The 21,732-nt window shown below is 44.2% G+C and overlaps 1 protein-coding gene across 1 annotated transcript in view; it reads left to right on the top strand.

Annotated features, from left to right (window-relative positions):
* Positions 1-21,732, top strand: part of PCSK2 (proprotein convertase subtilisin/kexin type 2) — a 275,623-nt gene that overhangs the window by 184,105 nt on the left and 69,786 nt on the right. Inside the window, exon 6 of the mRNA XM_025931920.2 lies at positions 16,669-16,745. Coding sequence (XP_025787705.2) covers positions 16,669-16,745 — 77 coding nt within the window. The remainder of the gene's footprint in view (positions 1-16,668; positions 16,746-21,732) is intronic.

Genomic DNA, 21,732 nt, shown 5'->3' with positions numbered 1-21,732 from the left:
TCCAGAACGGTTAGGGATCAGTCCTTTTCCGTGTCACGTTTCACATTAGCCGGGAACATGAGATTGGGCTTGTTCAAAGGTAAGACTCAAACAACTTCTTCATGGAACAGAACTGATCCACTTAGCTTTTTTTTTTCCCCCAGCTGTAAACACTAAGATATTTACAATGTGCCTTTCTTCCTTCTGGCTTCTCTCCCAAGATCATAACACCCGGTATCCATCCTCTCCTGTTAGCAAGGTTATCCTAAAAGGAATCACCAAAGCAGGAATTAACTTTGGAAAAAAAAAAAGACAAGTGAAAAGATTGCGGGAAGATTTTGTGTTTGATTTAGTATGGATGAGAAAGTAAGTGGCAACGGAAAACCTTGAGACCCACCCCCCACCACCACCACCACACACACATCTTGCTGCCACATCATTTATCTCAGGTATATTAACGTGCCCACCCATTTCCAAGGTTACTAGGATAAGTCTCATAATTTTTTCCCCACTTTTCATGGTAGGAAAGACCTGCAGAGAGAAGAGAATGAGTCTCCATCAGATCACATTCCCAGGACAAAGTCAACCCGTTCTAATTAAAAAGACTTGAGCAAGTCACATTCCCCCAGAGCCTCAGTTTTCCTGTCTGTAAAATGGGGGTTACAATACTCAATTCTCAAAACTACCGTGAGGCTCAACCAACATTAATTTGTGTTGAGTTATACACGTATGTGATTTATACCTAAAACTTGTACCTGTATGTATAATAACAATAGACCCCTGTGTGATCTACTTCTCCTTCATGTTGCTATGCTTCTGACAGGTGGAAAAAACAGCGTTTTTGGAGATAGTCTCCAATAAATAACATTTGGACTGAACAGCCCCTTCGCTGAGGTGACTCAGTTATCAGTGAACTCTTTGCTATTTTTAGGGCTAAAAAGGAAGAGGCAGGCAATACTGAAGTTGTTGAGTCAGTCACACAGGGAGGGCTGTAAAGCGGTGTCTCCCTTTCTCCCAGGACATCTGGACTCATAGGCAGTGGCCTGCGACCCCAGCATCCATTCAGAGGCGAGCAGAACACACAGAGGACCTGAGGGAGGGGAAGCAGTGATCTCCTATCTCTACAACATCGCAGAATACCCAGCCAAAAGAGGGAAGCACAAATCAACTTGTACCCCGTCACCTTGACAACACAAATTTAGACCCTGGCTGCTAGATGCTCTTCTGATTCCTTTTCCAAAACAATGTCTCGCTCTCGTCCTGCTGATTTACACGATTGCCATTGCGGGGCCTGAGAGCACACTCTGTCTTTGCGAGACTGGGAGACGCGGGCTTGAACAGCCTTTGGAACAGGCGACTCCCAGCCGCTTCAATCTTCCCTCCCAGACAAGGGGTGAGGTCCAACAGCAGCTACTGTCAGCCCTTCCGAGGGCTGCCCCCGCTTCCGTCCTGGGTCCAGGAGGACATCCCTGCAGTCTCCTGTGGGATCGCTCTTCCCATCTTCTCATTAAGTTGCCAAGACTAACTTGGACTGCCTTTCTTAAACCCACATCTCTTCTTTTCCTTCAACCTGAAGTTAGCTGCTGCCTCTGTCACCCTCTCCTGATGTGACGGGTAATGAAGTGATAAAGGCGCTCAGCACATCCACCAGTTGCCTTTGTGCAACTCGCTCAAGGTCAGCCTTGTCCTTGTGGGGACACAGAGACACCTCGGCAGTGAAAGGCCCTGGGAAAGGGGGCGGGGGGTGGGGGTGGGCATCCAGCAGGGTTAGCACAGGGCCGGGAGGATTGACCACCCGGCTGACGGAACAGGTTGTACACCAGCATTGGCTTCAAGCGGGATCTATGCTCAAAGAGGTGATTGTCTCTGTGCACCCTCATTTTTATTAAATCCAAATTGTATCCTACTGCGTTGTTAACTTAATTTGTCTATATCACTTGTTAGAACCCAGGAAACCCATATTGTTTTCTTTTCAGGAAAGAGGCAGGGGTGTACAACTGAGCAGCTTTGAAATATACACACACTTTTAAAGAAATGCTTTAATTCCTATTGCTATTAAAACAGCTTGGCATTAAGTTTTGTCTATAATTGGGTATATTTTTAAAGTTTTGACAGAACTTTATTTTAAGCAGCAGGAAGCAAAAAATAATTCACACCTTAATATTCATCAAAAATTATTTAACAGCAGGAAAACCTTCACTTTGAACTTCCACTCTTCGTTCTTGCAGAATCAATTCCCGTGACAGCTCTCACCTGCCAGGAGCACAGACAATCCGATAATATTATGCGTAGTAACCGCACACCTTATCTTGCTTTCTTGTTTTCCCTGGTCTATCAGGCCACGCCTTCAAAGCCAAGTAATCCATTGCGACAACTCTATTCTCAGAACTGACTTTCTCCATAGAAAGCACTTCACTCTGAGAGATGCCAAGAAGCTCCTGATGCTTCCAAAATACCACCCTTCAATCTCTACTATTAGAGATTGAGTTCTTTGGCTCCTTTCCATGTCCATTCTCTTCTGCTAAAGCAAATAATACTGGAAAAGGCACTGTACTGAACTTATTCATGCTAAGATAAGAATGGCTTATCAAATTCAGTTTCTTCCTGTCGTAGAGTTTAGGTGGAAGGGGGAGGAGGGGAAGGGGGTGGAGAAGATTGTAACAGGGAGATTATGGATGTGTAAGGGGAAGGGAAGGGCCACAGGCAAGCCTGACCCCTTGCAGCACTTTACAAATAAAAGAATCAGTGTGCATACACGAATCCCCTGGAGAGCCAGTTAAAATGCGGATTCACATTCAGCCAGCCTGGGGTACTGTCTAAGATTCTGCGTTTCTAACAAGTGCTCAGATGATGTCAGTGCTACTGATCCCTAGGCCACACTGTATTGACTATACATCAGAATCGCCTGCAGAGTTGGGTTTTGTTAACTACTGATGTCCAAGCTCCGCCCCAGATGAATTAGATCAGAATCCAGGGGTCACTCAAGTATCCATCCTTCTAGAAGTTCCCCAGGCAATTCCCGTGAGCAGCCTGAGTTGAAAGACACAGCTGGCTGCTAAAGATTGTGTTGAACACTTGGGTGTCAGTCCATAATTAATGTATTCACTCATGACGGCCAAAGGCAAGGCACCCCAGCTCTTGTATGTTCCTCTCCAAAAGTGGCTTGCTACTCTACAATGCCTGGCAGGTAGTTGGTACTCGAGAAATAGTTGTTCAATGAAAAAAATAAATAGGTGACAGGCCAAACACAATGAATAAAGGCCAAGAGCCTACAGAATGTAAAGAATGGAAGCTAGAACGTCGAAATGACAAGTGACAAGACAAGACAAGAAAATCTTTTCCATTACTCCTTCAGATCCCCTGTGCAGATAATCAGTTCTTGGCCCCTCTCGAGGTCGAGTCTGCTGATAACAGGAGAACCCAAAGCCGTGATATTGCCAGTGCTTTATTCCAGTGGTTCCCAAACATTGACCGGTCACAAACACACCTGCACGATTCTTGCCGCGGGTGTTATTATTTACCTAGGAGAGTTCCTTAAACTGACTCACCTCTTTTATTATAAATGAATGTGTTTTGAAGGGAAACTATAAATCACTATTTCAAACAGATAAACAACCAATATCCCTTGACATAAATGGAAGGTAACCGTCAAAATACATACAGTGAAAACAACTCAAGCTGGATACCCTGCCTGCCAATGCTTGCCTCTGTCAGATAAGAAGACGTATGGCAAGGCTGAGGGAGGTATTAAAGACACAGTGCGCTTAACAGACTTGTCTGTTGCTGCATAATAAGAAGGATCGGGGGACTGCTTTGAAAGAAGTCACGGTCTGGCCTGCAAGGCCGTATTAGTGAAGGCACGGCGTGTATGCATCCCATGAAACATCTCTCTTGGCCAGCAGTTCTCAAACTGTGTTCAGAAATCCAAGGGCCACCAACGGGCACCGGGGTGGCTCAGTCGGTTAAGCGTCCGACTTTGGCTCAGGTCATCATCTCACAGTTCGTGGGTCTGAGCCCCGCATCGGGCTCTGTGCTGACAGCTCGGAGCCTGGAGCCTGCTTGGGATTCTGTGTCTCCCTCTCCCTCTGCCCCTCCCCCCCACTCATGCTCTGTTTCTCTCTCAAAAATAAATAACATTAAAAAAAATTTTTTTTTAAGAACGCCTAGGGCCACCAAGTAGTGCTGAAGAGGCTCTGGGGGAAAAAAAAAAAAAAGAAGAAGAAGCATTTCCAAGATTTCAGTTTCTGAGGAATCCAGCCACCCATGCTTACATACACTGTGATGTTTATTTTTCAAAAAGAGTTCTGCTTCTAAGAGGAACAACATAATCGAGAGGAAAAGGGACTAGCTTGAAGCTTGCTGTTGAAAGGAGGAGAAGGAGATTTCTCTTTTGAAAGCGTATTTGCTGCTTTGGGCCTCAAAGGCATCATACCCACCTTGGATGAGAGAGTTTACTAACCAAAACTATGCTGTTTGAAAAATGAATGGATCACACAGAGTAAGAGAAGTGCTTCCTGGCCCTTTAGTGAGGTGTGTCCTGGGTGGGGTTTCAATTATTGGCTCAATTTACATGCTTGGATTTAGACAAAATGACCCACGGACATTGTAGGGTGTGTAAGTACACTAAATTGTGTATTTACTTCAATTTGCTAGGTATTTTTCTAAGTAACGCATGCAATAGAATGTGATGGTTGTGTTTCTTTTTTTTTTTTTAAATGTTTATTTCTTTTTGAGAGAGAGAGAGAGAGAGTGCTCGTACTAGCACGGGAGGGGCAGAGAGAGGGTGACAGAGGATCCAAAGTCGGCTCTGTGCTGACAGCAGAGAGCCCGATGCAGGGCTCGAACTCATGAACTGTGAGATCATGACCTGAGCTGAAGTGGGATGCTTAACCGACTGAATCACCCAGGTGTCCCTGTAATGGTATGTTCTTATGCAGAGCGGCAAGACTGCATGGTTAGAGGAGAGGCCTTTCTGAGTCAGACTGTTTATTTATTTATTTTGAGGAAGAGAGAGAGAGAGAGAGAGAGAGGCAGGGAGAGAGAATGCTAAGCAGACTCTGTACTGTCAGAGACTCTGTCTCCTTTCATCTTTGTGACCTCAGGCAAAATACTCAGTGTCTCTGTGCCTCAGTTTCCTTGCTCATGGAACGAGAGTGATAAGAATATTGTCTACCCCCTAAGGATGTCGTGAGAAGCTGACGCATGCAAAGCATCCAAAAGAGCCCCTTGCACAAAGCAACCACTCATTGTGTGTTACCTGTTGTTATTACGGCAAAAAAAAAAAATTTTTTACATAAAATCAAGTGTTATGCCATGAAAATTTTGTCTTCCACCCCAGACCCCATGACCCTCCCTAGAGGCAGAGTAGTATATAAAGGTTCTTAGGTATCTTTCCGGAAATACTGTATGCATTTACTATAAAGAATATGCTCTCTAAGCACCTGGGTGGCTCAGTGGGTTAAGCGTCTGACTCTTCATTTCGCCTCAGGTCACGATCTCATGGTTCGTGAGTCTGAGCCCCGTGTAGGGCTCTGTGCTGACAGGGTGGAGCCTGATTGGGATTCTCTCTCTGTGTGCCCCTCTTTCTCTCAACATAAATAAATAAACTTTTTAAAAAATACTTTAAAAATATCCTTCTCTTCTGTGCAATTAGGAGCTCACAAGGCTCCTACACCCTGCCTTTCTTTTAATTTTTTTCGAATGTTTACTTATTTTTGAGAAGACAGAGTGCAGGCTGGGGAGGGGCAGAGAGAGGGAGACACAGAATCTGAATCAGGCTCCAGGCTCTGAGCTGTCAGCACAGAGCCCAACATGGGGCTCGAACCCATGGACCACGAGATCCAAAGTCAGACGCTTAACCGGCTGAGCCACCAAGGAGCCCCTACACATTGCCTTTCTTACTTGACAATACTTGTTAGGAATGAGTTCATGATAGGCTTGGTCCCTCATTCTTTGCTGAGCCTGCAGAGTTTGGCATCTTATGGAGTCCCCATTGTTTATTTAAGTCGGCCCCACTATTGAACATTTACAATCATGCTGCCAGGAATACACTCAAAAGCAAATGTTTCATACATGTGCAAGTATATCTTTAGGATAAATTCTTAGAAGTGGGATGGCTGGGTCAAAGAGTCTGTGGATCTTTTATTTTGGTAGATATTGCCAAATTCCTCTTCCAAGAAATGGCACCAATTTGCACACACAGCTCTCTCCCCTCCTTCTCAGAAAACTATTTTAAATTCATAAAACAAAATACATGAAATAATCAAAGAAAGCAACTGTATTGAGACACAGTTATCCACGTGTAAGAATACAAGTGTGAAATGGTAATACGTATCATTCTTTCTCAACGCGTTGAACAACAAAATCCTGTGGCAGGTAGGAGTGAATAGGAAAAATATTTCAGCGTATCTGCAACAACTGTAATGTGATATGAAACTACATGCTGGTGACAAGCTCCCAGGTCCTGCTAATAATATCGTGGCTTGTAGCCTCCATCCGTAATTGAAGGAAATGCTAAATCTGACTTGGCAGCTAGTGATAATAAAGATGTAAATTCTTTCGGAACAAGTGAGGGACCCTATCAGTGGAACCGAGCCAGCCCTCAGAGATTAACTGTGGTGAGTGGCAGCTTCTCGTCAATGCAGCAGGTCAACCCCAGGAATTCACACTTTCAGGGCAGCTCTTAAATTTCGTGGGTGGGAATCAGCCTCATCTAGCCAAAACCCATTTCATTGGCCTTCTGAAGTGACAAGACAAGTCAAGATGTGGACAGGCAGGGATAAGTCTACAGAAGCCACCAAGGATGTTGCTTTGACTGTTTCTCAGAGATAGCCCTACCTCTTCCTTCAGTACACCTGCTCTCCTATCCCCAGGGTTTGGGAGAATATTAAATAAAATAAGAGAATTTTAACTCCTTTGAAAACAAAAAAGCACTCATTCTTTGTTTTCATGTTTATTTATTTTAAGAGAGAGAGCGCATGTGTGCGAATTGCAGAGGGGCAAAGAGAAAGGGAGAGAGAGAATCCCAAGCAGGCTCTGCGCTGTTAGCTCAGAGCCCAACGCGGGGCTTGATCCCACACACCGCGAGATCGTGACCTGAGATGAAATCAAGAGTCAGAAGCTTAACCAACTGAGCCACCCAGGAGCCCCTAAAGGGCACTCATTCTTAAGACTCTGTGTTAACCATTGGGAATCAATATTATTTTCTCTTCTTATGTGTAGTGCTTAGAACCTCTCTCAGATCTGCTGATAAAAGCAACCGTGTGGGCCAAGGAAGGAGCTGTTTAGCTTTGGAAAATAGAAAAAGTCTAGTGGTCCAGGACACGGTCTGAGGGCACGGTGATCCTTGCCCAGCCTGGCTAGGATGCTACCTTGTTCTCTTACCCCGAGAATACTCCAGTGGCTAGAGAAATTACTGGAATTTACCAGAGCAAGAAGGAAGTGATGGTAGGAGGCGTCAAATCAAAGAACACCCCGTCACTGGAAAAATGCACAACTCTGGCAATCCTAGGAGTATAAAAGAAAGATTTCAAACAATTTTCTGACTATGCATCTTTTTTTTTTTTTTTAATTTTTGAGTGCTGGAGAAATGTTAAATTTCATTAAGTTTTACGGCCAGACTTAATATAGACATAAATCCCTTTAATGTTGGTTTCAGTCAAAAGTGAGCTGAACATTATCGTTAAAGCAGCGCATGTGGGAGAATTATTTGAGGAAAATCAAAATAGGCACAGTTGGGAACGTTCAGCCATGACCATATTAGATGCAAGCCGCAAAATTCTGTAGGCTCTAAAGGACTGGGCTATTTTGCTGCTCAGTTTCCGTACAGACGAGCTTTGTTCCGGGGCAATATGGTTGCAGTTTGCAAGTCTATCTGGGGAAACTCATTTCTCTCTCATTAGTCCAGGAGCACAGTGCAATTTCAGCTAATACGGTTACACAGCTCCTAGCTGGGTTATTTGGTTAAATGCCTTCAGGGAAAGTAGCAAGGCAGAATAAAGGGACCAACGAGACAGATGTACTTTCTTGTTCTGAGTCCCTATAGCTGTGGGAAATCTCATTGGCGATTAATCATATCCCACGCTGTACTCATAAACTCCTATCGTTTGAGATATTATTTAAGTGTGGTATTACCTGACATTTCACAGGGCACACCTTGTCTCCCTGGTCCAATTTCTTTGATGTCTGAGCTTACAGATGACTCTAACTGGGGAGATCTACTTGCCATGTTTCTTGGACATGGTAGCACTTACATGCATTTGTGTGGCATTGATGAAAGCGCTCCCTACTGGTGGGTGAGTTGCAAAACCACACCCTCCTTCCCGGCCAGCAAATTAGAAAATGTGTTCCCTTCTGGGCAAACAAATAAGAAAAGAGTGCCCCCACCCCAAGACAGGCCAATTCTTTTTTAAAGCCCCACCGCAGGGCACACAGCTTGTGGAGTCCAGGGCAGCCTTTAATTCCTCCCCTTGGATATGCACCCTTATGCACAACTGTGCATGGGCAGCCCTGATGAAAAAAAGACCACATTTCCAATGTTGTAGTCAGACTACAGAGGTTGCTCCTCACGCTCTAAAGAGGTCTGTTCACTCATAGCCATGGATCCCCATGTTACCTACCTTGGCCTGTTAGGAAAGCTAGGTATTGTCAGAATGTGAGCACAGCATCATATTTCAAAATGAAAGATGAGTATGGCCTTGTGTGGCAGACAGGACACTTGTAGGTGGAGAGACAAAGACCTAGAGGGTTGTTGCCCCTAGAAACAGCCTTCAACCAGTGACGGACAGGGAGATGGTGGCAATAATGGTGAGGCCTCCCTACCGTCCCAGCCTTCTGCCTCCAAGAGTGCCCCTACCAGTTTCTGACCATAGTAACACCCGATGACCCACCTTTGATTGGCATGAGACCCGGGAGACGTAAATGTCAAACTCTTAGCAATGTAGTAAGGCTAGTTTGTATCAGATTCCTTTTCAGCCCACCTAGAGAGAAAAGGAAAGGTGTCGGGCACGTCTCAGAGCAAAAGGGGGCCCTCAGGAAGACGAGGACTGCACAAGATGCTATAGTGTAGGCCTCGGGCTCTCAGAGGGCAGCCTGATTTGGCAAACTCTTTCTATAAAAGTAAATATTTCGAGATTTGTAGGTTTCTGTCACAACCGCTTAAGTCTGCTGTTGGAGTGTGAAAGCAGCCAGTGGCCACTAAACAAATAGACATGGTTATGTTCCAATAAAACTTTATTTACAAAAACAGGTAGAGGGTCAGATTTGGTACATACCATATTTTGTGACTCTTGCTATCGGTGATCAAAGAGAGTGAAGGACACAGAAGAAGTAGGAGTGAGAGAATGCCCCCATTTTTGGGCAATGCACTTGCCAGCTTACATCGATTCTTTCATTCTACCCTCACAGCAACCAGGTACTTACATCTTATCACCTGCATTGTAAAGATGAGGAAACTAGGGTTTCCAGAAAACAAGATCATTGCCAAGACCAAACTGCTTAGGTTGGACACCACATCTGTCTGACTTGAATGCCTCTCTCCCTTTCTCTAGTCCAAGCTGATGCCTACAGACACATTTGTTGTGTACAACCCCAACAGGGACAGTCTGCGGGTCCCAGAGGCATTAAATTCCAGATCTGGGGGCAAGAGTGGCAGTGCGGGAGCCAGGTTCAGTCTCGGGGAGTCTTAGAAGCTTCTCTGTGTATGTGAAAGCCAAGGGGCATGGTTGCCACGGGGTTCACCGCCAGCTTTCTCGATGAGACCAGCTCTGGCATCCGACATGTGCCATTTGTCGGCCTGTGACTTTGATGGCTGCACAAAGGCAGCACCTCGGACATGAGAAATCAGAAGATTACTTGAAAATAAGTAAGTTCCTGTCCTTTCTTAGCTTAATGTGCAGGCAGGCCACCTGGTGGAAAGCTCACAGTACAAACAACAACCAAAGTCATAACTATTAAGCTTCGTTTCTAAATTTTTTTTGGTGTTTATTTATTTTTGAGAGACAGAGTATAAGCGGTGGAGGGGCAGAGACAGAGGGAGACACAGCGTCCAAAGCAGGCTCCAGGCTCCGAGCTGTCAGCACAGAGCCCGATGCGGGGCTCAGACCCACGAACTGTGAGATGATGACCTGAGCTGAGGTCCGACGCTTAACCAACTAAGCCACCCAGGTGCCCCTGAAACTTCTTTTCTAAGGACTAATCTAGACCTGCTTTCTGACCCCGCAGTCAAATATTCAGAAATTAAGCCCCAGAATTATTAAATACCAGAGGGTTTATTTTTTCCTCCCACTCTCAACTCTTATAAGAGAAACGAGCCATTATCAGAAGTTTCTTCCAGAAATAACTTCCAGGGCAGCCCTGAGGTCGGTTTGGATTCAGTCCAGCCTTCTCACTTTCTGCACGACGGGACAATGATAATTCAAGTTCTTCATGATGACTCTGAATCATCCTGATCCTGAATCATCCGTGATTAAATTATGTTTGCTAAACAGTTAGTATTTTCGAAAGCAAGAAAATAAGACTAATGCGTTTCCAAAAGAAGTTATGGAAGAATCCAAACCAAAACAAGCGGCTGGCTTAGCCTGGGATGACCAGAGCATTCAACTTCCAGAGACACCACTTCCCCCTAAACGTCCACGTTATTGGCTATTTTAGAAAATTCCAGCATAACTCAAGCTCCATTTAATTTATTCCTGTACACAAATAATTTTATGGAAGGCAACATTGTAACTCAAATCAATAAATGATTCGGTTTGGGCTATAAAAGTATAAACAGAACACTTACAAAAAATTGCTCACTGTTCTTTCTGGCCATAAACCGTTTGATTTTTGGCCAAAAGACATGCCGGAGCAGCCACTTGCCTTCCTCGATATGCAGCCTAGACTCTTCCACGAGGAATTAAGCATTAGTCACCAAATTCACTAAAAGACAACAGCAAAAAAAGTTTGTAAGTCATCAACCATTTCCACCTTCACAAGTGAATGTGACCCCTGACAACACACAGTCTTTCTCGTCTTACAAAAGTGGGCTCAGGGTTCCACGAATTCTCGGGTGCCAGTTCTGCCATCAGATCTCTTCAATGTTCCCCCCAGCCCCACCCACCTCAGGGCAAGCCATTTTCTCCAGGACCAGGAATTGGAGGCAAAAAGCCTCAGCCCAGATCACAGGTAATAATTATAAACCAGAAAAGTGAACCCGGGTGAAAGCGTGTGACGTGGGCAATCAGGCAGCAAACACAGAGGTGCAGACCAGTTCGATTTTTCTTTTCTCTAGTGGAATTTAACTTCTTATCTGCCAGCCTGATGGCACTCGCTCAAGGCAGAAATTTGACCTTGGTCAGTTCAGGGGGTGCCCCCCGCTCCTGTCTCCAGAATTGTCCCCGAGCTTCAAAGGACCGGCACAGCGCTGAGGATGCGGGGTGCGTGCACTTGCGGCTCGCCATCTGTGCCCCTGGATTCCACTTTTGCGTCCTCATTCTCACGGATTGGTTGTCACTTCGTGCGGATCCCGCCTGAACCCTGGATCCCCAGTGTCCTGACTCCCGAGCTTTCTAAGCCAGCTGATTCTTACTGCCACACTCTCACCCCTGTCAGCCTCCCACAGAGTATTCTGTTGCCCACTGCACCACACTGATGGCCAAAGAAATGCAGAGTGGGGCCACCCCAAGTCCCTGAACACAGACATCCCGGGGAGCCGCTGCTGATCTGCAGCAACACAAGATGAGTCCCCTGTCCCCAGATGAGTCCCAGACCCCTCCGACTTTGGACATTCCAACCCCCATCCCACTCCAGAACAAAAAAAAAGAGGGCCCCCTCTGAAAGCCCCACAATAGCTACGTATTGCATGTTCTGTCCAACTTGCCTTACGCCAGGCAATTTTTCTCTCTTCTGTGGAGAAACAAACCAGGCTTAGCCTACAGTCCTCCCAGTCTGTTGCTTCGGCTTCGACTCCAGCTTTGAAGCCCCAAAGAGAAAGTATGAATTTGGGTTTCTCTCGACACTCCATCTACCAACTCTACCTAAGAATGCTCTTGTCTCAAAAACTCAGAGAAGGTTAGGGTAACCAAACATAGTAACTATTTCAAAATAGTATCCCTCAAAAGGACTGAAATCCAAACAGTTCAAGAAAAGTAAAAAAAATAAAACGACACACAAAAAAACCATGCCTGACCTGAGAGTGTCTCCCAGAGACGGGAAATAGAGACCAGAGAGAGAATTAAATTTTTTTTTAAAAGGTAAATGAGGGGGCGCCTGGGTGGCGCAGTCGGTTAAGCGTCCGACTTCATCCAGGTCACGATCTCGCGGTCCGTGGGTTCGAGCCCCGCGTCAGGCTCTGGGCTGATGGCTCGGAGCCTGGAGCCTGTTTCCGATTCTGTGTCTCCCTCTCTCTCTGCCCCTCCCCCGTTCATGCTCTGTCTCTCTCTGTCCCAAAAATAAATAAACGTTGAAAAAAAAAAAAAAGAAAGAAAATAGTTATAAATATGGTAGATATTAAACCAACTATAGTCACTTTAAATTTGAATGTTCCAGGGGCGCCTGGGTGGCGCAGTCGGTTAAGCGTCCGACTTCAGCCAGGTCACGATCTCGCGGTCCGTGGGTTCGAGCCCCGCGTCAGGCTCTGGGCTGATGGCTCAGAGCCTGGAGCCTGTTTCCGATTCTGTGTCTCCCTCTCTCTCTGCCCCTCCCCCGTTCATGCTCTGTCTCTCTCTGTCCCAAAAATAAATAAACGTTGAAAAAAAAAAAATTTAAAAAAAAAAAAAAAAGGTAAATGAGTGTTGGGGCGCCTGGGTGGCGCAGTCGATTAAGCGTCCGACTTCAGCCAGGTCACGATCTCGCGGTCCGTGAGTTCGAGCCCCACGTCGGGCTCTGGGCTGATGGCTCAGAGCCTGGAGCCTGTTTCCGATTCTGTCTCTCTCTCTCTCTCTCTCTGCCCCTCCCCCGTTCATGCTCTGTCTCTCTCTGTCCCAAAAATAAAAATAAACGTTGGAAAAAAAAAAAAAAAAAGGTAAATGAGTGTAGTGTGGGACCAAAGGGGAGAAGGAGGAACAGATAATTTGGAGCCAATCATTATGGCCGGAGGAGACAGGAAGTTGTCCTCTCTGATGACCGGGTGTTAAAGGAAGACCTATATTCTAGAATAAAAGATAGGCTTATTCGACACAGAAGATGCATTGACCCAAACTTCCAACGGGGTAAGAGAAGGTGGAAAATGAGGGATTGATTTTTGATAGGTATGAAGTTTCAGTTATGCACATGAGTAAGTTCTAGAACTGTGCTCTGCAACACAGTCAACAATACGGTATTGTGTGCTTCACACTATGTTAAGAGTGTAGATCTCATGTTAAATGTTCTCACCGAGACAAAAACAAAAATAACACACAGACACAAAAGAACAAAAGGAAATTTGGGGAGGTGATGAACATGCTTTTAGCACCTTGTCTGGGGTGATGTTATCATGGGGGTAGGGACATGCCCAAACTCATCACGCATGAAGTATATCAATGCCTCAATAATGCCAAAAATTCTTAAATTAAAAAAAAAAATTAATACCATAAACAAAAATAAATCCAATATGGATGAAAGAACTAAATGTGAGACCAGAAGCCATCAAAGTCCTAGAGGAGAAGACAGGAAGTAACCTCTTTGCCATCTGCTGCAGCAACTTCTTACTGGACATGTCTCCTGAGTCAAGGGAAAGAAAAGCAAAAATAAACTACAGGGACCTCATCAAGATAAAAAGCTCTGCACAGTGAAGGGAACAATCAACAAAACTAAAAGACAACCTTTGGAATGGGAGAAGATATTTGCAAACGACATATCTGATAAAGGGTTAGTATCCAAAATATATACAGAACTTTTAAAACTCAACACCCAAAAAACAAATAATCCACTTAAGAAAAGGGCAGAAGACATGAATAGATGTTTTTCCAAAGAAGACATCCAGCTGGCCAACGGACACATGAAAAGATGCTTAACATCATTCATCATCAGGGAAATACAAATCAAATCCACAATGAGATGGGACACCTGGGTGGTTCATTTGGTTAAGCCTCTGACTCCTGATTTCAGCTCAGGTCATGATCTCACAGTTCATGGGACTGAGCCCCCATCTGCCCTGACAGCACAGAGCCTGCTCAGGATATTCTCTCTCTCTCTCTCTCTCTCTCTCTCTCTCTTCCCCCCCCCACCCCTCTGCCCTGCTTGCACTCTCTCTCTCCCTCAAAATAAATAAATAAACATTAAAAAAAATGAGATATCCCCTTACACCTTGTCAGAATAGCTAAAATTAACAACACAGGAAACAACAGGTGTTGGCGAGGATGTAGAGAAAGGGGAATCTTCTTACACTGTTGGTAGGAATGCAAACTGGTACAGCCTCTCTAGAAAACAGTATGGAGGCTCCTCAAAAAGTTAAACATAGAACTACCTATGATCCAGGAATTGCACTACTTGGTATTTACCCTAAGGTTACAAAAATACTGATTCAAAAGGATACATCCACCTTAATGTTTATAGCAGCATTATCAACAATAGCTATACTATGGTGAGAGCCCAAGTGTCCATCAACTGATGAATGGGTAAAGAAGATGTGATATAGATAGATAGATATAGATATATATACATGTATATAGTGGATAAAGAAGATGTGAGATATATGGAATATTACTCAGCCATCAAAAAGAACTAACTCTTGCCATTTGCAATGAGGTGGATTGAGCTAGAGAATACTATGCTAAGCAAAATTAGAGAAAGATAAATACCATATGATTTCACACATGTGTGGAATTTAAGAAACAAAATAAGTGACCATAGTGGGGGGAAAAATAGAGGCAAACCAAGAAACAGACTCTTAACTGGAGAGAACAAACAGATGGTTACTGGTGGCGAGGTACGCGGGGGTGGGGGGGATGGGTTAAATGGGTGATGGGTCTGGAGGGCACTTGTGATGAGCACCAAGTGTTGCATATAAGTGATGAATCATTACATCCCACACCTGAAACTAGTATTACACTTCATGTTAACCAACTGAAATTTAAATAATAAAAACTGGAAAAAAAATAAAAACACAAATTTCAATCATCGTTTCACTATATGCTAAATAATTTGGATGTAAACTTTAAAAAATAAAAAATAAAATTAAAAAAAAAACCCACAAATTTCAGGGTGATGTCTATCCCAAACACAACATTTATTTAAATAAATTAGTATTGGGGCACCTGGGTGGCTCAGTCGGTTAAGCGTCCGACTTCGGCTCAGGTCATGATCTCGTAGTTCGTGAGTTCAAGCCCCGCGTCGGGCTCTGTGCTGACAGCTCAGAGCCTGGAGCCTGCTTCACATTCTGTGTCTCCCTCTCTCTCTGCCCCTTCCCTGCTCATGCTCTGTCTCTGTCTCAAAAATAAATAAACATTTTTAAAAAATAAATAAATAAATAAATAAATTAGTATTATAATTCTGATTACGACAACTACTGGTGACTAATAGCCCTTTGTCCATCCAGCAAATGGAAACGCAAACTAATGGAATTCATCAGTTTGCTTTTAAAAACATTATGCCACTGATACATAAAGTTTACAGACTAAAGTGTTTTACCTCATAAAAGGGCACGATTCCTGAAAATGTCTCAGGACCCATGAAATCAAGAAATGCCCACACCGGAATATATACCTAATCCAGTGCTTTCTAGCCAAATGTATACTGTGGGCCAGGAAGCCACCTGGGTCTCTACTGCAGAACTCAAAAACAGAACAGAGAAAAATGGGATTCTCGTTCTGAGCATTCCAGGCAAGCAGAGAAAGCAGTGGGAAGGATGAATTAGTCTCCAAAAGATGGTAGATCATTTCCCATCTTGGGCCAAAATAAAAGGTCAGCCAACTAAAGACCTAAATGGAAAACTATTTAAGTGGATATGTAATTGATTTCTGGGGGGGGGGGGGGGGGGGGGGGGGAACTCCCAAGGGGAAAAATGGAGGTGTTAGATGCATAGAATTTAAACTTCTAACCAAATACTGTAGGGTGTAGAGTACTCCCCGTTCATAATTGTATATTTATTTGTTTGGTCATTTGATTGATGTCTGCGCCCCCAGCTAGGCTGTAAGTTACACAAGGGCATTCCCATATCTGGCATAATCACTGGCGTATATTAGACTCTGACCTTTGTTGAGTGACTCAGTGAGGTTGATACTGTGCTGCTGTTAGGGGCTTGGGCAGAGGTTTAACACCCATAAATATAAAGGACACAAGCCTAGGTCAGTCTGAAGCAGGGAGCCTTCTGCACAAAGCAAGAAAACTCCAGAGATTGCCTCACTTGTGACATAAGACCGAGAGCATTCTGACCATCAAGCCAAGGAAGCATAACATAAGTCCTGGATTCTAGGTGAAGCCCATTCACCCACAGATGGCAACTCAACTTAAAATGGAGACAGTCCTGGAGAGCACAGGACTCAAATTTGCTAGTTCATTGAGGGCCTGAAGCAGAATGGAATGAGGAAGTCTGGGAAGAGGATAAAGGGAGGGACAGAGAGATCCAAGGACACACCAGCTCTGTCATCCCTTTGCAAGGGCTGGCCCAGGGAGGAACATTAACACAGCACTCCACAGAGGACCTGTAAGCATCAGACAGTCATGTCTTGAAGCATCCTCTCTGGCCTGTCCATCTGGCTTGACTGACCTAATGAGACGCCTTGTGTTTTTCAGAACGCGGAAGCGAGCTATGACTTCAGCGGCAATGACCCCTACCCCTACCCTCGATACACAGACGACTGGTTCAACAGGTATACTGGGCCTCGGGGGCTGCCTTTGACTTTAGATCTGGGGGTTTTGTTTGACTCTGTTTTGAAAACTTGGCTATTCCCAGGAAAATAATCTTAGTGCTTCCCTAAATCATACTGTGATTTTTCTCCGTCATAGCTACATTCTCTAAATTCTTGGATTTTGTTAATATGGCAATGTTCCTCTAGAATGGTCTTGGACTATTTTGTTTGGATGAGTTGGGAGTTATTTGCCACTTTATTAAAGATAGAAGATGGGGCGCCTGGGTGACTCAATCAATTAAGCATCTGACTTCAGCTCAGGTCATGGTCTCATGGTTTGTGAGTTCAAGCCCCGCACTGGGCTCTGTGCTGACAGCTCAGAGCCTGGAGCCTGCTTTGGATTCTATGTCTCCCTCTCTCTCTGCCCCTCAGTCTCTCTTTGTCTCTCTCTCAAAAATAAATAAACATTTTTAAAAAGACAAAAGAAAATAGAAATAATAAGAAATCCTTTTCAACCCACCATAAGATGATAAAAAACATGCTCGTTCCACTTGATCTGTTGAAGACAACAGTTTTGGCCCTCTGCTCTGTTTCTACGTGTTTTGGAAAAATGCTTCTGCTGTAACCTTATAAGTGCTCATGTAGTTCCTTGCAATGGAGCAGTAAGCATAATTGGCAAAGGTTTGAAGTATTTTTTTAACTGAGGCACAATCGACATATGACATTATATCAATTTCAGGTATACAACATAGTGATTTGATATTTGCATATGTCACAAGATGATCACTGCATTAAGTCTGGTTAGCATCTGACACCACGCATAGTACCAAAGAAATATTTTTTCTTGTGATGAGGTCCTTTAAGATCTATTCTCTTAGCCATTTCCAAATACGCAATGCAGTGTCATCAACCCATAGGTTCGAAGCATTGCTTGGCGTCCTACCATGTTAACGTACCCAGTGGTCCATCCAAAGGTGTGACTTTTCTTCCACCTGTTTTGCTACTAAACATGTAAACATGCAGTCTCTTTTTTCTCCAAGTAAAATTCTTGCCTTTACGGTTGATTGCATACAAGAAATATTGAGAAGTAAAGTCGTGTGGCTTGCTTACTCAAAATCGGCTAGGTTTTAAACCTAGCGCTTCCCTATTATTGATGTTCTTGGGTAAAGTTCATAAGAACATATGAACTTCAATTAATGGTATAATAATATGTGTACATCACTCTACTTGTTTCTTTCACTTCCATGGCAAACGTGTGTAGGCAAAATAAATGTTGCCGTTCTCTGTTCGGTGAGAAGGAAACAGGCTCAGAGAGGTCGTGTGTCTCTTCCCTGGTCAGACTAGGATGTGTCAGAGCCAACACTTGAACCCAAGCTTCAGACAGGTTTTTAAATCCAAACTGTACCATTCTTTTATAAGCAACATTTTTATGATAAAAGACACAAAGCATGATGGCCAGACTGGCCAGACATGGGTCCCCGGCAGACCAGGTGACTTATACTCTGTCCCTACAGTCAGCAAGTTGACCAGAGTGTGACTGGGGGACACAAAAGGGCACATGAGTTGGGGGTTTGGCAATTACAAAACATGCAGAAAAGAAGAAAGGAGAAAAACCAGTCACATTTGCAACATTTTAAAAAAGATCATTACCTATGTTCAACAGCACAATTTACTCTTCATCAGCTTCTTCTACGACAGCTTTAAAATTGTCACGTCGTGTTCGAAAGGGTGTGCTTAGGAGATGAGGGTGTATCCCAAAGGTCTGAGAACTTCTGACATGAAGCGTCTCATACCCTCCACAACTTACAACCCGACCTCCTAACTTACCCTTAGCAAATAAACCCTTTTCAGACACAGAGATGTGAAGTCCCCAGACAGATGTCACTAAGCCAGGGGCAAGACCTAACGGGTAATGGTGGTTTGGAACATTGCACTGAGGAGGACCAAGAGGGGGTGCCCGGCTTCAACATGACTGCTTACCAGTTGTCCACATGACAGCAGGGCAGGAGCAATACATGTGTCACTTGTTCTCTCTACAGCCAGTAGGTACTAAATTAATCTTTGGTGGATTGATGCAGGCACAAAAATATAACCAACACAATGGTCCCCTCCCCCCCCCCCCGCCCCACCACGGCCCATTTTCTGAACCCAGCACGACCACCCCAAGCAAGTCTCCCTGTGTGATATGCTGTAAGAATATTCTTTAAACAAACAAACAAACAAACAGAATTGGCTTCTATTTTAAATACTTTCATTTGCAAACTTGTTCTTGAAAGTTCAACTTTAAACTGGCTAAAATCGTCTAACTAGGGCGAATTGGGGCTTCTTGCAACACAATTCTTCATTGTCGGTGGTAAAAATTCCCCAGTGTCCGATTGCCTGAGACACAGTATAATGAATCAAGCATGTAGGATCTTTGCTTATTAGGAAGCCACTGACTCAAGACACAGGAGCCACTTTGACCTATAAATAGGGCTTTTCCCAATGATCAAGTCATATTCAAAGATCCTTATCCACCATCTTGTTATTATAAAGACTGGATGGTACCAGTTCAAATCATGGTCTCTCGAAACATAATTATTATTGTAAATGCTTATGGAAGGAAAGTGGGTCAAAGTCCAAGCCCACACCACTAGCAGGACCTGTGGTCTGAAAAGTTGGGTCTGTCCTGGAGATGATTCCTTCTTGGCCCAAGGAGAAGTTGAATATAACATCCTATCCATGCGTGTAGGATAAGTTTATTCAGAATTCCCTCTGGGTGAAATATTTGCCTGGGATTTTCTTCCATATAACTTAGGGCTTGGGGCAGGAGGAAGGAGATGAGTGGAGGAATACAGAAAATAAAAGGTCATGGGTTAGTAAGTGCTAACGCTTATCATGGGTACATGAGATTTCCGCCTACTTTTGTAGATCTCTGGGGTTTTTTTTTTTTTTCCATAATAAGAAGTAAATTTAAAAAGTATGGGGCATAATTTAGTTTGGTATTTATGAAACTATTAGCTTTGATATGCGAGCTTCTGAGGAGCTTGCAAAATGTCCTATGAGTGGAGACAGATGCCCAAATCACCACAGTGCTAAGCGTAGCTAGGGCTAAAATAGCAGCTTATTAAGCAGTTACTGTGTTTAAGGCACTGTTTTAAGTGCTTTGCATGTATTAATTCAGTTAATTCTCATAATAAACCTTTGAAGTAGCTATTATCAGGGCACAGTGGGTTGAGTGTCCGACTTCGGCTCAGGTCATGATCCCACGGTTCATGGGGTTCGAGCTGCATGTCTGTGCTGACAGCTCAGAGCCTGGAGCCTGCTTCTGATGTCTCCCTCGCTCTCTGCCCCTCCCCCACTCACACTCTGTCTCTCTCTATCTCAAAAATAAACATTAAAAGAAATTTTAAAAAAAGAAAGAAAGAACTCTTATCAGGACTATCCCCATTTTGAAAATGGAGGCATAGAAAGGCTAAGTAACGTGGACAAGATCATACAGCTAATACGTGGTGGAGACAGGATTTGACACCAGTGAGGGGGTCATTATACGCACCGCCTCATAACAAAGATGCCTTGGAGAGTATGGAACAATGCAAAATTATCTCTAGCCAGAGAAGCAGAGATAGGCTTCCCTGAACGGGTAGCATTTGCTCTAGGATTTGAAGGAAGGTAACTGGTAGAGTTAAGGAGTATATTCCAGGCTGAGGGTACAATTTAGGTGAAGGAGGGGAAGCGGGAGGTGCAGACACGTTCAGGAGGTAACCTGGACACCTGGCCTGGGAGTTAGAGCCCGGGACAGGGGGCAGCATTCTAAGAAGGCTTCATGGAAGAGGTGTGCATCACGCAGGCTTTAGGAGAAAGGAGGAGAGATTTTGTGATTGGGTCAGAAACTGGGCCCGAGGCATAGATGAGGACCCTTCTCTCACTGCACTCAGGGAATGTTGCTGCCCGAGGCTCCGGGAGTCTTGAGCCAGCACCTGCCTTTGGCTGGAGCTGTGTTCACTGCCGTGCCAGCATGAGTCTCTGGCCAGTTCTGCAGCCACGAAGGCATGCCGGTTTCTTCAGGTGCTCTCCTCTGGGCGTGAGCACCTTCAAGTGTGCATTTCTTCAAGAACCTATTTAAAACTCCCAGCCAAGGACCGTTTATGAAAGCAAACTTCATGCATATGCAGAACTGCTTTTAGAGGATGGGGATATTAGAATTTCTTGCCCGGTGCTAAATTTGACTTTGTAGGATTATTCCTTTTCAAGCAGAGCAAGCGTATTTATTCTACTGTGAACCATTTAATAATTACATGCAGTATCTGAGCTCTAGAGATATATTTGAAACACAGTTGAGAAATTTGCAAAAGGAGTAAATTTCCTCCTAGCTTGCAAGCAGGAAAATACAGATGGCCGAGCAAAGCAATAATATAGTAGTAGTAGTAATCCAAATTGCAAAAAAGTAGAAAATCACGCACATTTAATGAACCTCACTAATATGCAGAACAGATATAACCGACTTCCTGTGTGGTATCAGGATCTAGCATGACATGTTTTTCTTCGCTGGCATTCAGTAAATGTTGATTGGCTGGTTGATAGATGGGCGGCACACCTTGTCAGCCATGCCGAGATGTTGAGTGGCCTTGACATCCGTCCACTTCAGAGCTTACCGCTTCCTCCGAGGTTTGCAGCCCACGCTTTGTCAATAATTTTCCAGCCTTGCTCGGTTTTAGGTCAATGTTTGGTGATGCATTGCAGATCTGTATTCCATTACCGTGCTGCTGTCCATAAAAATCCCTCTTGCATAGCATTTCTTTGACAGGCATTCACCACTGAAATGTCATCCCTGCCATCGGCAATATTTATGGAGCATCACAAGGGTGCAGCACGCTCTATCTATTAAGCCCTAAAGAGTAAGAGATTTGGGATTCGATGCAATTCGTGGCCACAAAAAGTTTACCATAAATTCAGGAGAGAGAAGACATTTATTGCTCAAGCAACCCAAATGGGGGTGAGGGAAGGAAGAACGATAAATGGATACTGA

This window comes from Puma concolor, chromosome A3, assembly GCF_028749965.1.
Source record: "Puma concolor isolate L17-30 chromosome A3, mPumCon1.1.hap2, whole genome shotgun sequence".
NCBI lineage: Eukaryota > Metazoa > Chordata > Mammalia > Carnivora > Felidae > Puma > Puma concolor.
This window is presented reverse-complemented; position numbering and strand designations above follow the sequence as displayed.